Source organism: Miniopterus natalensis, chromosome 11 (genome assembly GCF_054644295.1).
Source record: "Miniopterus natalensis isolate mMinNat1 chromosome 11, mMinNat1.hap1, whole genome shotgun sequence".
NCBI lineage: Eukaryota > Metazoa > Chordata > Mammalia > Chiroptera > Miniopteridae > Miniopterus > Miniopterus natalensis.
This window is the reverse complement of record NC_142091.1, coordinates 31,901,199-31,917,825: the sequence shown is the minus strand read 5'-3', so window position 1 is coordinate 31,917,825 and position 16,627 is coordinate 31,901,199. Positions and strand designations below refer to the sequence as shown.

The window sequence follows — 16,627 nt, the reverse complement described above, 5'->3', positions numbered from 1 at the left end:
TTAGAATTGTCCTTTGAGATCACAACATAAAGGTGGCTTAATCAGTACCCCAGGATGGCGAAGAGTGTACATAGAGCTCAATTTTATTTAAATAACTTAGCAGTGAGGATCTGACAAGTAAAGTCTACCGCCTCTGCATGGCCCTAAACATGAGGATACCCTGAGCATTAAACACCCAAGTCAGATGGGACTCATTTTCAGTCTCTCTAAAGCCACAATGTGATTCCAATTTCAACTTAAAAATTCACAATTACCTGTTGTTCCTCCACCTAAACAGCTGCAGCATTTCACTCCTGACAACACATATTCCCAGTCATGTTAGTTAAATATCCCAGCCCATCCAGAGGGAGCTTTGAAGGAGACACGTCAGCTAGGGTGGGCTTTTTTGGAGTCCTGAGGAAGCAATAAACTAAAGTTGCTTGGTGAGACAAGAAAGAATCTTTTTACAGGGTATTATCTCTGTGTGCTCTGCTCTACACTGTTTTCATAACAAAGCACAGAAACAAATAATAACAGAGGCTTCTCTATCTTTCCCTCCACAGGAAGATGGCCTGAGGGGACCACTGCACTAGTTACCGCAACTGCATGCTGAACGCCCTAAATGCTCTTTCCCGAAAACGGCTAAGAGAAAAAGGTTCAGTGATCGGATTAGGCTTTCTACAACAAACCCCTGAGGAACAGAATATGTAAAGGACAATTTGGACAGAAAAGAAGACTCCCAACAAGTGCATGGCATGTAGCCTCAGGCGATGGTTTCTACATCTTTCAGCATCTCAGCTACTTCAGTTCCCTGGCTCTGGTGGGGAGGGGGTGGAGGGTAATCTCTCCAACACTAGATGGCACCATAATCTTAAAACACAGAAAGCTGGTTGCCTTTTCTTGAGAGACAGGTATGCCGCCTACCTTGCAGGGAAAGTCAGTCGGGGGAGCTATAAAAATACCTACTCAAGCATTTCCCACTGCTGGTGTCCTGTGAGGTGCCCCTTATGAGGGGGTGTGGTGGTCAGATCTATTTGGGAGAAACCATGTGCTTTATCTGCCTCTAAGGAGGCTCCCAGTGCACACTGGTAACAGATGTTTTTGAGAAATTTTTCAGTGCAGAAACTTGGTGCCAGGGAACCCCTTCTCTTGGCAGCAACCTAATGCAACCCTGCTGCTTCACACTTTGGGAAATGCTGATCTAGTCCGAGCCTTGTCCCAAAGAAGGAATGGCCCAGATACCTAAAGAGGCCTCCCTGCTACATGGTTATCCGATACTCTTTTAAAAAGTCAGACACATTTGTAATGCAGAGTTGTGAGTAGAGAGAGCAGCACTGTCTACTTACACTAGGACGTGCTTTATTCTAAGTGTTTAGTCTCCTCTCTTTCCTCAGAATGCCATCTATATCCATATCCATGTCCATGTCCATATCCATATATCTATATCTATATCATCATCTATATTATCTATCTGTGCACTCACACCCATTAGATATATAGATATATCTGCTTTTAGGCTGTGAACATTTTGAGTGTATTTATCTCATTCATCTCTGAGATTTCAAGTCCTGGTACAGAACCTGGCATACAGTTAAGCCATTAGTAAAAGAAATAATCTGGGAAGATTCTATAGTCTGTGTGGGAGATAATTCTGGAACATAGGAATGGACATTATGCCCCTGATCAGAAAGGTAATTGCCTTTTATATAAGCCTCTTCTCTGTAAAGATCAATTGAGAGCGGAGACCTAGCCTCCAGTTCTCTTCCCTGGGGATTCTATTTTTTCTTCTCTCCACTATGTTACTGTTAGTGTAACTTGTTAGCAATTAACCATACATGACCTAGTAATATGTGTTGACTTTGTATTTAACGCAATTACTATTTAGAGTTTTTGTTCTTGCATTTCCCAGGAAGGCATAGCTTGTTCTGATATGGCCAGTGTAAGCCGTAGATGCAGAATGCTTTTCCTCCACAGTCCATCGTTAATCATTCTATTCGGACAGTTTTCTTTTCATATTGTAATATTTGAGCTTCTCAAGCCTGCTTATTCTTGTCTTGCAGTGTTAACCAATGAAATTCCAGGACTGAGCTTTGAACGAGCTACTTTCTAGCTCCAGTTTAAATAAATGTTCCCAAGCTTAAAAGGAGAAATGTTCTCTCTTCCTTTCCATTTGCAAAAAGGCAGGTGCCAGTATGATCATTGTACTACTCCTTGCACATGATTTACATAAAAAAGGGCATCTCTGAACTTCAGAGACTGTTGTTTTGTTCTGTCAGTTGTAATCTCTAAGAAGACTATGTAATTCCAATTGGTTGCCTTACTTACTATGGCAATAATATTTAAATAGATACAACTACTTTTGAAAGTAGAAATGCTTGTGAGTTTTCTTCATTGTGCCATAAGAAGATTATTAGCTCATCCCTTTTCCTACCACACGCATAAAGGTTACAATGAATAAAACCTATGGCTTAGTGGATTTCTCACTTAACAGAGTTAAAGACTCTAATGTCATCTCCGTGCCTCAGTTTTCTGCATCATTAAAATGAGCATAGCCTGGGCGGGTGTGGCCCAGCGGTTGAGCATCGACCTAGGATCCAGGCGATCAGGGTTCGATTCCCGGTCAGGGCACATGCCCGGGTTGCGGGCTCCATCCCCAGTCGGGGGCGTGCAGGAGGCAGCCGATCAATGATTCTCTCATCATTGATGTTTCTCTCTCTCTCTCCCTCTCCCTTCCTCTCTCTGAAATCAATACAGATATATTAAAAAAAAAAAAGAGCATAATAAGGCCTAGGGCTATTATAAGGTTAAATTAGTTATAATAGTGACCGGCTGAAAATTACCACTTAAATATTAGCTCTTCCTTGTTCTGTGTGCTCCTGAGTGTGGTGTGTGCACAGAGCACTGTGTACTAAGAAGCTGCGGAACGAGACCATTCACGGGTTTTGAAGAGAGATTGGGCTGTGGGAGAAAAACACACTGATTTGGGATAAGGAGACCTGATTTTGAGGTCACATCACGTTCAGTAGCTGTGGCGCTTTGAATGAATCATTTAGCCTTTCTGAGTCCCCTTTCCCTGATGTGGAAAGTGAGAGTAACAATAACCTGTCTTGAACATTAGAATTCCTTGTAAGATCCCCCAAATTAATGCGTGTGAAAGTGCCTTCCGTCCGGGAAAACACTGTGACGATGTGAATGCTGATCGTAATAAAAGGACAGAGTGGACCCCAGTGTACAGATTTTGACCCAGGAAGATGGGGATATATTAGTATGTTCTAGATACAATTTTTAGAGTCAGTCTCTCAGGCTATAGCGACTTTCTAAAGCATCATCGTATTTATTCAATACTTTTTCATCCAACAAACATTTTTTTTGAGAGACTGCTATGTGCCAGGCACTCTGCTAAATGTCAAGGATACAAAATCATTTAAGATAGGGAATTTGCTTTCAGGGAGCTTTTGCCACTTAGTAGAGAAAGAAAGATGTAAGTAAATAAGGTTTAATAGTGGAGAGGAAACCTTACAGTTATATCTTATATATCATTTAAGTACAGAAGAAGTGGGTGGGGGAAGTAGTTAAAGGGGGGATGTTCGGCTCTTGGATGGCAGAACAAGGCTGGGGCCTTTCCTTTTTCCTTCCATGCTCAATCCTTCCAGACACCTGCTAGCTGATGAGTGAGCAGAGGCACGTGGGTGTGGGACAACCACAGGAGCACATAAGGCAAGGTCACCAGACACTTTACCCAGGCCCAACTGATAGTGTTATATAGGTAAACCATGTGTGTGTGTGTGGGGTGGTGGTGGTGGAACAATGGCTGACAAATATAAGGTTGCCGGGAAATTCTAGCTATAAGCCATAGCGACAAAACAAAGGCAACATTTCCTAAGTACACAATAAAAACCACAAAGTAAGTGCTTCACTGAGTTATATGAACCATAACCTCAGTCATAAGAACGAAGATTCTTATTAATTCCCCATTATTTGCATGATCACCAAAGTTTCAGTACAGACACGAACACTCACAATGGACTTAACCACCTATCGTAAAGTTTATACCAGGCAGATAGCTTAATGCAGTGGAAAGAAACAGTCAATAAATATTTGAATAAGAGGAAGGAAGTGGGGAAGAAAGGAGGGAGAAAGGAAAGAGGGAAAAAAGGAAAAGAGGAAGAAAGAGCAAAAGGAGGGAGGGAAGACGTGATGGGTGTTAGGACGGAATGTTTAAACCCCAGCTCTGACTCTCTCAAGTCGCATAAACTTCGACAAGTTACTTAACCTCTCTGAACCTCATTCTCTTCATCTAAACATGGGGCAATACCTTTCAGGGTGATTGTGAGAATTAAAAATTACTTTTATAAAATTCTTGGTAAATAATAGGTGCTCAATAACTTGCTGCTGGAGATTCTTGCTTTTAGGTAAATGGCAATGCTGCTACCATTTACCAATGTCACCAAATTGTGGACAGCATTATGTTATGCATTTCCTTACAAATGGCTGTGTGCAAAGAACCATACACATTAAAAAAGTGCAGTTTTTAGAATAGGGTCATGGATTTGGGGGAAAAAATTGCATTTAAAAAAATAAGTAACACACTTTAAAGAGGCTTGCTTCTCAATGGTCGATGCGATATACATATGCCTCAGAAAACTGAAATGAAAACACTAGCACTTTTACTTGTATCTAGGGAGGTGACAAACATCAAGTACCCGAACACCATTTAAACTGTAACACGCACCCGAGGCCATAATAATCTCATCATTTTCCTTTGTCATTAAGGTGCATTTGGAGTCATCACCGAAAGTGAATTTTTCATGAGTGGTGGGAATGAAGATTAAGGAGAAATACTCACGGATAGGATCTGGTCTCCTCGCTGGAGCTCCCCACTCAGGTCTGCTGGTCCGCCGGCCAGAATGAAGGAGACAAAAATGCCCTCTCCGTCTTCTCCGCCCACGATGTTGAAGCCCAGGCCAGTGGAGCCTTTGTGCAGGACCACCTTGCGGGGCTCCCTGCAGAAACAAGCAGAGGACACAGCTCACGGGGTGACCCAATCAGGATTTAGATTGCTTGGACTTTCACTGGGATATATGACACCAGCAACTCACTACCTATGAAAATGGCTCCCCAAAGTAAGATCGATCTGCACAGCAAGAAAGATGCTACCATCAGGGAAAGTGCTGGATTCCTCACTGTCACAAGTGCCAAAACGCCATGCAAAGCCATTTCTTAATTCCAAAACATTTCCCTAAACTAGCTTTACTCCCACTTTACCTTTGTTTAAAACATCTGTTCTTGAATGGAGCACCAAATGCTACTTGGTAGGATGGATGTATCCAAAAAGAGGGTGAAAACTTGGGGGGCAAGAAACTAGATTGAATAGGCCAGACATGAATGATCTTATAGAGCTAATTACTCTGTAGGCAGTGTGGACCCAATGGAAGACTCTGAGGTACCAAGGATATGTAAATCCATTTTAGAAAGATTAAGCAATTGTTGTATATAGGACTGACGGGGAGGGGCACAAAAGTGTGATGGGAGGCAGGGAAATCAGTTAGGATGTTGACCAAGTAATCCAGGTTCCAGGAAGTGACCATCTAAACAAGGGGGACGGCAGTGACAATGAAAAAAACAGAACAAAAACAACATGAGAGGAAATCTGGAGGAAGAAATGGTGGGCCCAGACAAGTACTCAGGCAGTAAGAACATCTAAGTGAATCACAAAAGGGGGAGGGGAGTGGAATCTAGGGTCATGAAGGTGACTCTGATTATGACACGTTAAGTTTCAGGTAATGGTGGAATATCCACGTGGATATGTTTGGAAGTAGCTGGACCCAAATGACAGGGGTCCTTAGTGAGGACTGTAAATGCAGAGTCTAGAGCATGATCTATTCCAGAGACTGCAAATCAGCAAATGGAAGGCTTAATCTGACCTATAGTGTTTACAAGCTTTTGTATTAGTTGCTCATATTTAAAATTAGAAAAAATTTGTCTAAAATATGGACTTATGGCTTCATATGGAATCAGACATTCTACCAACACTGGCTCTCAATCTTGCTGCATAGCAACAATTGGCTAGAGCAGGGTCCTCTATAGATGGGGCACTTACTCTCCGGTTTGCCATCATCCAACCTCTTTTTCATGTTTCTTAGACAAAAAAGCTGTCAGTTCCATCACATGTGCGCTTCTTGCAAAGTTAAGAAGAAAGCGAAGCATCTTGTACTGATGCTTCTATCAAAATGGGAAAGTGAAGTTTTATGGTATTTTTAAAAATGGGAAAGAATATCATTCCTTTGGAAGTAAGAATTATCCTTATGTGTTTAATATGCAAAGGGACTCTGCAGAAATAATACAACTTTAAAAGATCATTGTGAAACATCACCCCCCCATAACTTCTCTATGTGCAAAGAGACTCTCTGCAGAAAGAATATAGCTTTAAAAGATAATTGTGAAACATCACCCCCCATAACTTCTTTATGTGCACTTCTCAAAGTGCAGAGTTCACTCATAAAATGTGGGAGCATTTTATGAGTGACCTCTGCACTTTGCTATATTGCTTCCTATTTGTAAGGACACAACACATGTAATGCTTGAGTGACAGAGAGTAGGTTTTACTTAATTTACCTGGGCCTCATTTATTTCAAATGATCTGAACAAGTCTTTAAATCAAATTATTTGGAATTTTCTGAACTTGTGAGATTTAAATGTCTTAAAAAGACATTTTAAAAAATTCATTTTTTATTTTTTATATTGCAGTGAATTATGATGCTTATTTTAATAATGGGGAGAAATAAATCTGTAAAATAGTATGCAAATAAAATGTCGTAAACACACACCAAATGATTTACTTTTTCTAATTTAAATTCCTTACACTGAGGACTGATTATTTATGCAAATATCTTTCCCTTTTCTAGATCATTGAAAACAATTTTTTATTGATTTTTAGAGAGAGAGAGAGAAGGGACAGGAGAGAGAGTGAAAGACAGAGAGAGAGAGAAACATCGATGTTAGAGCAAAACATTGATCTGCTACCTCCTACAGGCCTCCCACCAAGGATCAAGCTGGCAACCAGGCACGTGCCATGACTGGGAATCGAACAGGCAACCTTTCAGTGTATGGGATGACACCCAACCAATTTAGCCACACGGGCCAGGGCCCTTTTTACTAGATTTTTAATCAGGGATGGCAAAAAATCTAAAGTTTACAGGGATAGGGCATGTAACGCGAATGAGTGAAGCAGGCTGAGTAGGAATGGTAGTAAACTGGGGAATATAATCCATTTAAAGGGCTGCTTCTGCTGAATTCTGGACCATTACTCCAAGTAGGAACACCAACTAGTATTGCCAGATTCTCCAATTTCTAAAGGTATTTGAAGAATCTAGATTTTTAAGTAAATTTTCCAGAATTTTAAGTTGACAATGATAAAAACAATTAAAGGTATGGTGCTGTATCCAACATGCCAGCAGTGGGTCTGGCTATGGGCTGCCAGTGGGCCTCTGCACTGTGGGCACTCTGACAACTCATTCAATGTCTCCTGCATGCTTGTCTCCTCCATGGTGCTCAGCATGGGACTTGCTCACAGTAAGCCTTTGTAACTTTAAGTTGATTTAGTGTTACATTCTCAGCCCCACCTCTGTCCTTTCCTTTTCAAGTCTCTCATGTGGAATATTCTTTTCTTTGATCTTATTTTTCCCCCTTTTGCCTTATTTTCCTCCTTTTTATATTAGACCTGTTCAAGGTCTACTTTCTTCATGATGTCCCATTCCCAAATATTTTGAGCTACAGCTGCACTTCTGTATGCTTATTGCCTGGACCAATGACTTTGGGTCTGGTAAATATAATGCCCTACATTTCCAAGAGCTGTTTTGTGTGTGAGGTCATGGTAGCCTCTGGTGAGATTATAACCTCTTGAAGATACAGTTTCATGCTTTATACTTCCACATATCACTAATACACCTAGAAGGCTGCTCAATAAACAGCTGATGATTGAATAAATGAGTGTATGACACCAATTTATAAAGAACAGCAATACTTTTCTTACTGAAATGATCTGGGTTCCAATTTACTATGTCATTTGTCATCCAGAATTTGGATGACTTAGGGGACCATTACCAGTCATTATTATATATCATAACACAGACTGTGGAACAAAATTCTCTCACTCTTCATTCAGGATGGAGCTCAAGGATCATGATTTTTCTGGAAGCCATCCCTGACACTCTCCTTAATCTTCCCATTGTAGTCTGAGTTGGTGCCTCTTCTAACATTCCTCCCATGTATCTATCATAATTCTTATTACACTGGGTTGGTTTACTTGTCTTGCTCTCCAGCTAGAGTGATCAACTAGGGAGCAGGGATCATATCATTTGCTTTTGTCTCCAATACCTGGTACATAGTAGGAACTAGCTACTAATTTCAGTTTTCATATTAGATTTTAAGTATGGAACCTATAGAAGATGGTAACTGGTTACTCAGAATGAAATTAAAAAACACTTATCTATCCACTTAAAACATAAATTTATTCATCCATCCAACCTTTCAATACACAAGCATCTATGAAGTATCTACTTTGTGTCAGGTGTTGTGGATACAAAGATCACAGAGGCTGGGGTGAGAGGAGCCAAATGTGAACAGTTATAAAAGCCCAAGAATGGGACAAGTGCTCATTCAGAGACATGTGTGCAATAAGCTAAAGTAGCCAAGAACAATGAGCGACCAGTCTTCTTTTAAAAAAGATTTTCTTTTTCTTATCATCTGGATGAAATTGGCTACACTCATTTAAGCAGTTTTATTTTTCTTTCTAATGTGATGTAAAAAGCCTTTTTTAATTATAAAACCCTTGGATGCTGGACAATTGGAGAGATGCCAGTCTGACTTTGCTCCCAGCTGTGGCAGATCAGCAGCAGCATAATCTTGTTTAGCTGGAGTCTCGGAGGATGCTCTAAGCCAGCTGGGACGTTTTCAGGAGCAGGATGCTATGGGCTAATTCTTTATCCTTAAAACAGATGGCTTAAGAGGGTTCAAGATTAAAAAAGGGAAGTGACTACCTAGCCTGAAGGCTTCCTCGTGGCCATTAGTGGGATTTTCCTTGAGGTGGAACCTCTGAGATCTGTGGAGTCACTCGGGTCAACTCACCAGACATACCACGGTGAGAGGCTGTGTGGTGCAATGGGAAATAAGCCATGAGAATGTTTCTAGTCGTTTTTCTAAAATATACATCTGAGCCTGTTATTCTCTTGCTCAAAAGCCTTCCAGGGATCTCCATGCCTCAGGATAAAGCCTAAACTTCTACGCAGGGCATTCAGAGCTCTTCATCCTCTGACCTTCGCCCACCTCCCCAATGCCTCCCTTTGCCGTGCTCCCTTGCTCCCCATGTTCCCGGCATGTGGAGTTGCCAGCCGCAGCTCCTCACCAGGCTGTTCCTTGTCTTAACGTATTTCTCAGACTGCTTCTCTTTGATTGAAAGATGCTTCCCCTGCTCTCCTCGTCGGTGTCCTGAGCTCCTACTGGGCCGTCAAGCCTGGAGCTGGGTGCCGCCTCCTCCCCCTGAAGCCCTTGCCTCTGGGCAGCTGAGTCGCTCTCATTTGAACACACGTTGTCTTCACTGCTCACACCACTACCGTTGTCTCTGCTGCTCTGATATTACTTTGTTTACTCATCTCTATACTGTTAATCAGTATGGTCCTAAAAGATACCATGGTTCATGGGTTTTTGTAATTTTGGGAACTAGTACAGGCTGAGCTTATGAGAGACACACAAATACACAAAATATATTATATGAATTAAAAAAAAACAAGCGAGGGTTTGGATGAAATGATATTGAATTCTAATTCTGTCTCTCTAGGGATTTGTGAGAATCCATGGATGCTCTCTGTGGGGCAGGTTCTTTGCTTGGGCAATAACTTGGCAGGGAATTATGTTTGCCTCGTGGGGGAGTGATACAATTCAGATAAGACAATGAGCTAAAAGCATCCAGAAAGCAAAAAAATATTAAAGGAAAGTATACATTGAAATTCTATTTCTAGCTCTTGGGCAGACTAGATGTCCTAAAAACCCTTTTCATTACAAAGCGGCTAAACTTCTGAATAGAATACTTATAAAATACTTTTAAATCACTGGCTAAGCTTGCACGTCAGTAAGAGAAATCCTCAGAGGCTGGAAAAAAAGGGAATACAAGTTCATAGAAGAAAGCAAGTACTGGGACTAGCAGTGGATTAAAGAGCTTCTATAGGTCTCCAAAGAGCTAGTATCCAAGTGTCCAGAGTGGATAGAGGCACAAAGAAAAGGGCTGTGTGGGTCCACGAGTGGGGGTCAGATCAAAGACCTCTGCAGAAATCAGGACCCTGAAAAGTTGCACCCTAAACAAAAGGATAAAGCACAAAAATATTAGCCTCTCAACCATGTCAAAGATACATATCTGATCTGACTTTGGCTCAAAGCAAGAAGGAGGGCCTGTTTCTTCAAGACATGTTAAACAAGGCACATTTAAATGTGGAGGAAGTGTTACTTTAGAAATAGAAGTCATAAAACTTAATAAACTAGAAAAAGAAAAGAGAGAGAGAGTCTTCTGGGTATCAGGAGAAAGAACTGGGTAAAGTATCTCCAGCACCGTGTGGCGGAGGTGCTCTCCAGCCCAGCTCCAGGTCACTGAAAGGAATGTGCTTGTGGGTTGGGACAACTCATGAAATGGGTTCATCTGGCCATCCTAGCTCAATGACAATAGCCATAAAAGTCAGCTGGTTGGCTGATTTCTCTCTCTCAGAGTTCAGACTCACCAAGCCATCTGTTAATCAAATTCTGGTTTTCCATAGTGCATTTGCTAATGGGAGTGGATGTGCTAATTAGCACATTCTGTTATTGTGAGCAGATATATTTCCTATTGTAAGTTAATAACTTGGCATTATGGCATATGAGCTTAACCATCCCTGGATACACTGGCAAAAATTGAGTTTCAGAGCAGGCAGAGCTAAAGCCCACATCCAGTCCTATGGTTACCATTGAGGTGCCACAAAAAGGGCCAGCTGGTCTCCCTGGGCTCTCTTGTCTTTATTTCTCTATAAATGCAACTGTAGTCATGCGAGCAACGTTGTTAAGGAAAAGAACAGTATTAGGAGGTGAAAGAGACATTTCAGTGGGACAAGCAAATGCATATTAGTACAAGTTGTAGTGGGGCATAGCCAAAGGTGGTGGCTTAGAGGCCAATCACAGAAGTCTTCAAAGCTGCTGGTTGGCTGAGACTGATATCTTATATATCTACAGGACCCCGTGCCTCAGAAGACTATAGTGCAGTGTATGCCTCATATTCAAGTAATCATTTTCATCAATCAGCCCAATAATCAATGAAGCAGATTATTGGATGTCACATAGATAAACAAAGATAAAGGGTTTTTGCTGAACTGCTGTTAGGAGAACATGATAAGATAAGATACTGAGTACATACTAAATATTCTGATTGGTACTGCGTGAGATAAAAAAAACTCTTTTAGATGGGAATGGAATGGTGTTCTGTGATATTCGGAAAGACTAGGGCCTTGGAGATAGATAGATCATATCAATTCATAACTGACTAACCCTGTTGGAATTTTCTGATGTCTTATTTTTTTCAGTTGTAAATTGTGAACAATAATATCTATCTTTAGACACTGTGAGGATGGATTGAAATAATATATAAAATACTAGAATCACACAGCAGGTGCTCAATAAATGCTAACTCCTTTCTTTTCCCTTTGGGGAATTATGACCTTTGGAAAACAAACAGACATACATAAAGTAACAAACCAACAATGCAAGGGAGCATATGTTAAATACTGAATGACTGCTATTTGTGAGAAATCTCTGCTTTAAAGGAAAAAGATTAAGTCATGGAGAAGACGGAACCTGAGCTAGAGCTTGATGGATGGGTGGAAACTGGCTAAGTGGAAAGGAAAGTAGACGGTATTCTTTTTTTTTTTTTTTTTTAAATATATCTTTATTGATTTCAGAGAGAGGAAAGGAGAGGGGGAGAGAGAGAGATAGAAACACCAATGATGAGAGAGTCACTGATTGAGCCCGCAACCCGGGCATGTGCCCCGACCGGGAATCGAACCCCGATCGCCTGGATCCCAGGTCGATGCTCAACCGCTGAGCCACGCCCGGCCGGGCAGTAGATGGTATTTCAGTAGGTGGCATGAACCCAGGGCCAGAGGAGGGCAGATGCAAGATGTGTTTAGAGAACAGAGAGTCTTACAGCTTGAATGGAGTGCAGGCTCTGTGTCGAGGAAAACGAGGAGACTAAGGCAGGTGGGGAAGGAACGCAGATGCCAAGCTGAGGAATTCTAACTTTATACTTGGATGACCTGAAGGCACTGGATGTTTCTGCCCCTAGGGGTGACTCAGTGCACGCAGCAACTTCTGTTTGTGGGCCTGAAGTGTTTCTGTCTTGTGCTGTTTCTACAACCTCCCCAGTTTGCCTGCAAGGAGCTTAATTACACATTCTAAAGGTCTCTACAGACATCCCTGCTGCAGAGCAAGGGGCTTTGGTTGAGGCCGTAGCAAATAGAGTAGCTTTAACTGCCAGAATCTAGGCTGCAACCTTTGTAAAACAAAAAAGTCTCTCTTAGCTCTCCTCTCTGGCGGAAATCTCAGAATTAGCTATACATTTGAGAATATATAATATCCTTGGTGAAATAAATCAAATAGACAAATAATTTTCTCCCCACAAACAAATCAGCTATAGGTTTGCACCAATCAAATCTTGATTAGTTTGATTTTGAAATATTTGAAGTTTTTACTTATTCACATATCAAAAATATGATAACCATGTTTCATCTCAATTTGCTTTTGTAGAAATTTCTCAAAAAGACAAATAAGGAAGCAGTAAAGTATTGCTCTCGCTTTTCATAGTCACACCTTGTACTCATCACCTCACCTCCAAAGGGAAAGAAAACTGAATCACCCTTCTTGTTTTCTTTTATTTCATAATGTTCCGGCTGAAAACATCCCTATGAAGTTGTATATATCATATATCCTGACAGGTATTTGCTTCTGCTTCCCATTGCACTTTGAATTTTTAAAGAGCAGTTAATTTTAAAAAGAATAATTTTAGCAACCTTATTAAATAAAACTATAAGCATTTGACAAAGCTATTTTTTATAGTTGTGCATTTATCCTCAAGCTTTCATGACTGGTGAAATATTTGAAAACATTATGAAGTCGGGTATAAGCGAAACTAATATTTGATAATGGGATGAAACAGAGAGAGAGAGAGAGAGAGAGAGAGAGAGAGAGAGAGAAGAATCCTGCATATTCTTCCTAACAGCAAAGCACATTTTCTGAAAGATTATTTAAATTGTCTTTTGAACTAGAGCTCTATGGTATTATGAATTTCAATTAATTACCAAATGTTCAAACCCTCTGCAATTAGTGCGATATAGGAAAAATGGCTTGAATTAATTAAACAAAAAGCCTTTGGTTTCAAGTTTTACAGGTCTTTCCTTAACTCGAATTTGGATATATCCATATTATTGAAGAAAAAAAAATTAGACTGAAATCTTTTGAAGTCTTGACTCCAATGTGAATCCCTGGGTGTCCTCAAAAACAGCCTCTTGGAGCGATAGTTTCCATCTTGTACGTGAGAGGGGGTGGTGGATACAATAAATGAGAATTGCTATGGTCCCTTCCAACTCTAGCCTTACATGTATTTACTTAATGGAAGCCGGAAATGGGAGTTTCCCACTTCTAAAGCCAGAATTCCATTTGATGATTCAACACCTATTTAGGACTCACCTTGAGGAGAGTGGAGAGAACAGGTATGGCCCTACCGTTCACCTCCAACTTGACCTGTCTTCAGCTTTACAAACTTTCCTTTCCATCAACACTGACAGGAGAACTTCTGGTGGTGACGGAAATGTTGTATGTTTGTGTTGTCCAATATGGTAACCTCTAGCCCCATGTGTTACCAAGCACTTGAAATGCGGTTAGTGTGACTGAAAAACTTAATTTTCCATTTTATTTCATTTGAAGCAGTTTAATATTTAAAGTCACATGTGTGTAGCGGCTACTGTAGTAGACAGCCCAGTTAGAGAATCTCTCTCTCTTGCCAAAGAGAATACAGTTTTTGTTTCTTCCCTTACCTCTGTTCCTTCTTAGGCTCCTTGAAGGGGCCCCTCATTGTCTTGCCGTCCATAAGTGGTGTTTCCAAAAACTGGATCCCTGGCTGCCTTCTCCTCTCACTCCTTTCCTCTAGCTCTTTCCTGCGGAACCACTTTTCTTCCTTTATGTCTCAGTTTAAATGGTACTGTCTGACCACACCATCTGAACTAGGCCCCTACTCCATTATTTTTTATCCTAGCCCCTTTGTAGGTCTTCCTCATAATGCTTATCTTACAATAGAGTATTTTATTTGTTTGTTTGTTGCCTATCTCCCACTAGACTGTAATTTATATAAGAGTGGCACCACCTTCTGCCTCTAGCACCTAGCATAGTACCCGGCACACAGTAAGGCCCCGATGTTTGTTGAATGAATTAGTAAATGGGTGTCCTTCACCTTGCCTCATTGATGGGTCACTAATCCATCCCTCCAGACCAGATCACAGTCTCCTCTACTCCAAACTTCTGCCTAACTGCCTAAGAAGGAGTTTATTATCTTCCCCGGAATTTTTTTTCTTTTTTCATTCCTATCTAGTTAACGCTGCCTGTCTAATCTTGTAATCAGAAACTTCTGCATGGTCTCTCTAGTGTTTATCCAGCACTTCACTTCAATCATTGAACAAATGCAATCAGTCTTAGCCGAGAGAGGACTCTCCAATCATCCTAGGATTGTTGCTTCGCTTCAAGCCTGCAGACTCTCACACCTGGACCTGCCAGGGATCCCTCCCCAGGGCCTCCGAGTAGTCGTGCACCCCTGCACTCTCTTCGTGCTGCTGCCAGAGAAATTTCCTTACAAAACAAATACAATCATTTCATTCCCTTTCTTTAAAGCTCCCATTGCTTCTCCACTACCTGAGAAATAAAATCCTGCTTAGTTTCTTTTGCATGACCTGTGAGGCCTTCATGATTGGGGCTCCATAAGCTCTTTCACCTCCACTGTCTACAAGTCCCTTAGGGCTCACACTCTTCCCATGTGGCTTCCTGTGTGGCCCCATGGCCAGGCCCTGTCGAGCCTTTTCACAGGCCTTCCTCTGGCTGGAATGCTCGTCCCAACTGAATGGCTTATCCTTCAACAGCTCTCCCAGGCGCATGTGGCCATCTCCTGGGTGGCGCTCCCTGAGCATTTTGTTTTCGGGGCATTATAGCATTCATCACTTAAAAAAAAGTTACATGTCTGATTCCTCTACCGAATGGGTGTTCTTTAAGCACAAGAAACACTCAACTCCTGAAGAATGATGAATTTCACCACAGTGGTTAAGAGCCTGGCTTTGGCTTCAGACACACACCTGAAGTTTGAAACTGGGATTTCCATTTATTAGCTATGAGATCTGTCATTTTAACTTCATCTGGCTGAGCCTCAGTTTTCGCATCCTTAAAATGGGAATAACGGTACTTACATCACATGTTTTTGGATTAAGTGCAATGATGAAAGTAAATGCCTGGACCATACTAATAAATAACTTATTGGTCACTCTTAATATTTACTCAGCAAATATTCATTGAGCACACACTATTTTCAGAGTGTATGGTATGGATAGAGATTATTATAATTCAGACTTAATTATTATAAAATTTATAATCCAGTGGAGAAAATAAGACAAATATATAAAACTATAATTTAATAGAAAATATAATAAGTAAAACAGATACATAAAGTGATATAATGGTCTAGAAATAAATAATTTCTGGATGGAGCTTAGTGAAGGTTTGATGAAGGAAGGTTATATTCAAATTACACATGAAAATATGGCTAGCATTATATCACTCAGCTCCATAGGTGCTATGCAGGGGCAGGTACGAGTTTTATGAGGTTTTACAATTTGGGGGACCCTCTTTAAAAATACAATATTCCATGTATAACATTACACTCCTTGATTTTTTTATTCATTCAGAATGCCAGTGCCTGACATCTAAAACATGCTAAATAATTATGAGCTCCCTTTCTCCTGCCTCTATGTCTCCAGTACCCAGCACAGTGCCTGGCACGAAGCACAGGGGCTTGAAATGGTCCATGCAACTGAGCAGCCTTGGAGTTTCAAGGTAAATTCACTTTTGGTGGTGTGCTTGGTGCTGGGACTATAATTATGAACACAACTTAGTTCCTGACTTCATGGAGCTCTTATCTTAGTGGGACAGGGAAGTATGTAAAAATAATTATAATAACAAACATTCATTCATAAACATGTGAGATACGTTTATAACAGTAGGAGAGCAGTGATTTGATACAGAGATGTAGGGAGTAGGAGAATGTTTAATGTAAAAGCAAATGCATGAATGAAAAAAAGTAAGAGAATACATGGTGAAAAAGAGTGAGAGAATATGTGGTATTTGGAGAAAACTAAGAATTCTCTCTTGACTGGAATGTGGGATTCCAGCAGGGCTGCAGTGGAGACCTGGAGGCAGAGGCCAGGTCAGGAAGATGCTCCTGGACAGGGTAATCAGAGACTCAGTTCTCCAAGCAGACTACTAGGTAGAGTATTGTGCATACCTCCATTTATTTCACAAAAATGCACTGGCCAGACACTGGCAG

General features: G+C 40.9%; 1 protein-coding gene across 2 annotated transcripts in view; it reads right to left on the bottom strand.

Annotated features, from left to right (window-relative positions):
• The window catches only part of DLG2 (discs large MAGUK scaffold protein 2), a 1,615,022-nt gene that overhangs the window by 313,186 nt on the left and 1,285,209 nt on the right, over positions 1–16,627 (bottom strand). For both annotated transcript variants that reach the window (XM_016206846.2, XM_087821627.1), the window contains one exon: positions 4,826–4,982. In XM_016206846.2, coding sequence (XP_016062332.2) covers positions 4,826–4,982 — 157 coding nt within the window. The remainder of the gene's footprint in view (positions 1–4,825; positions 4,983–16,627) is intronic.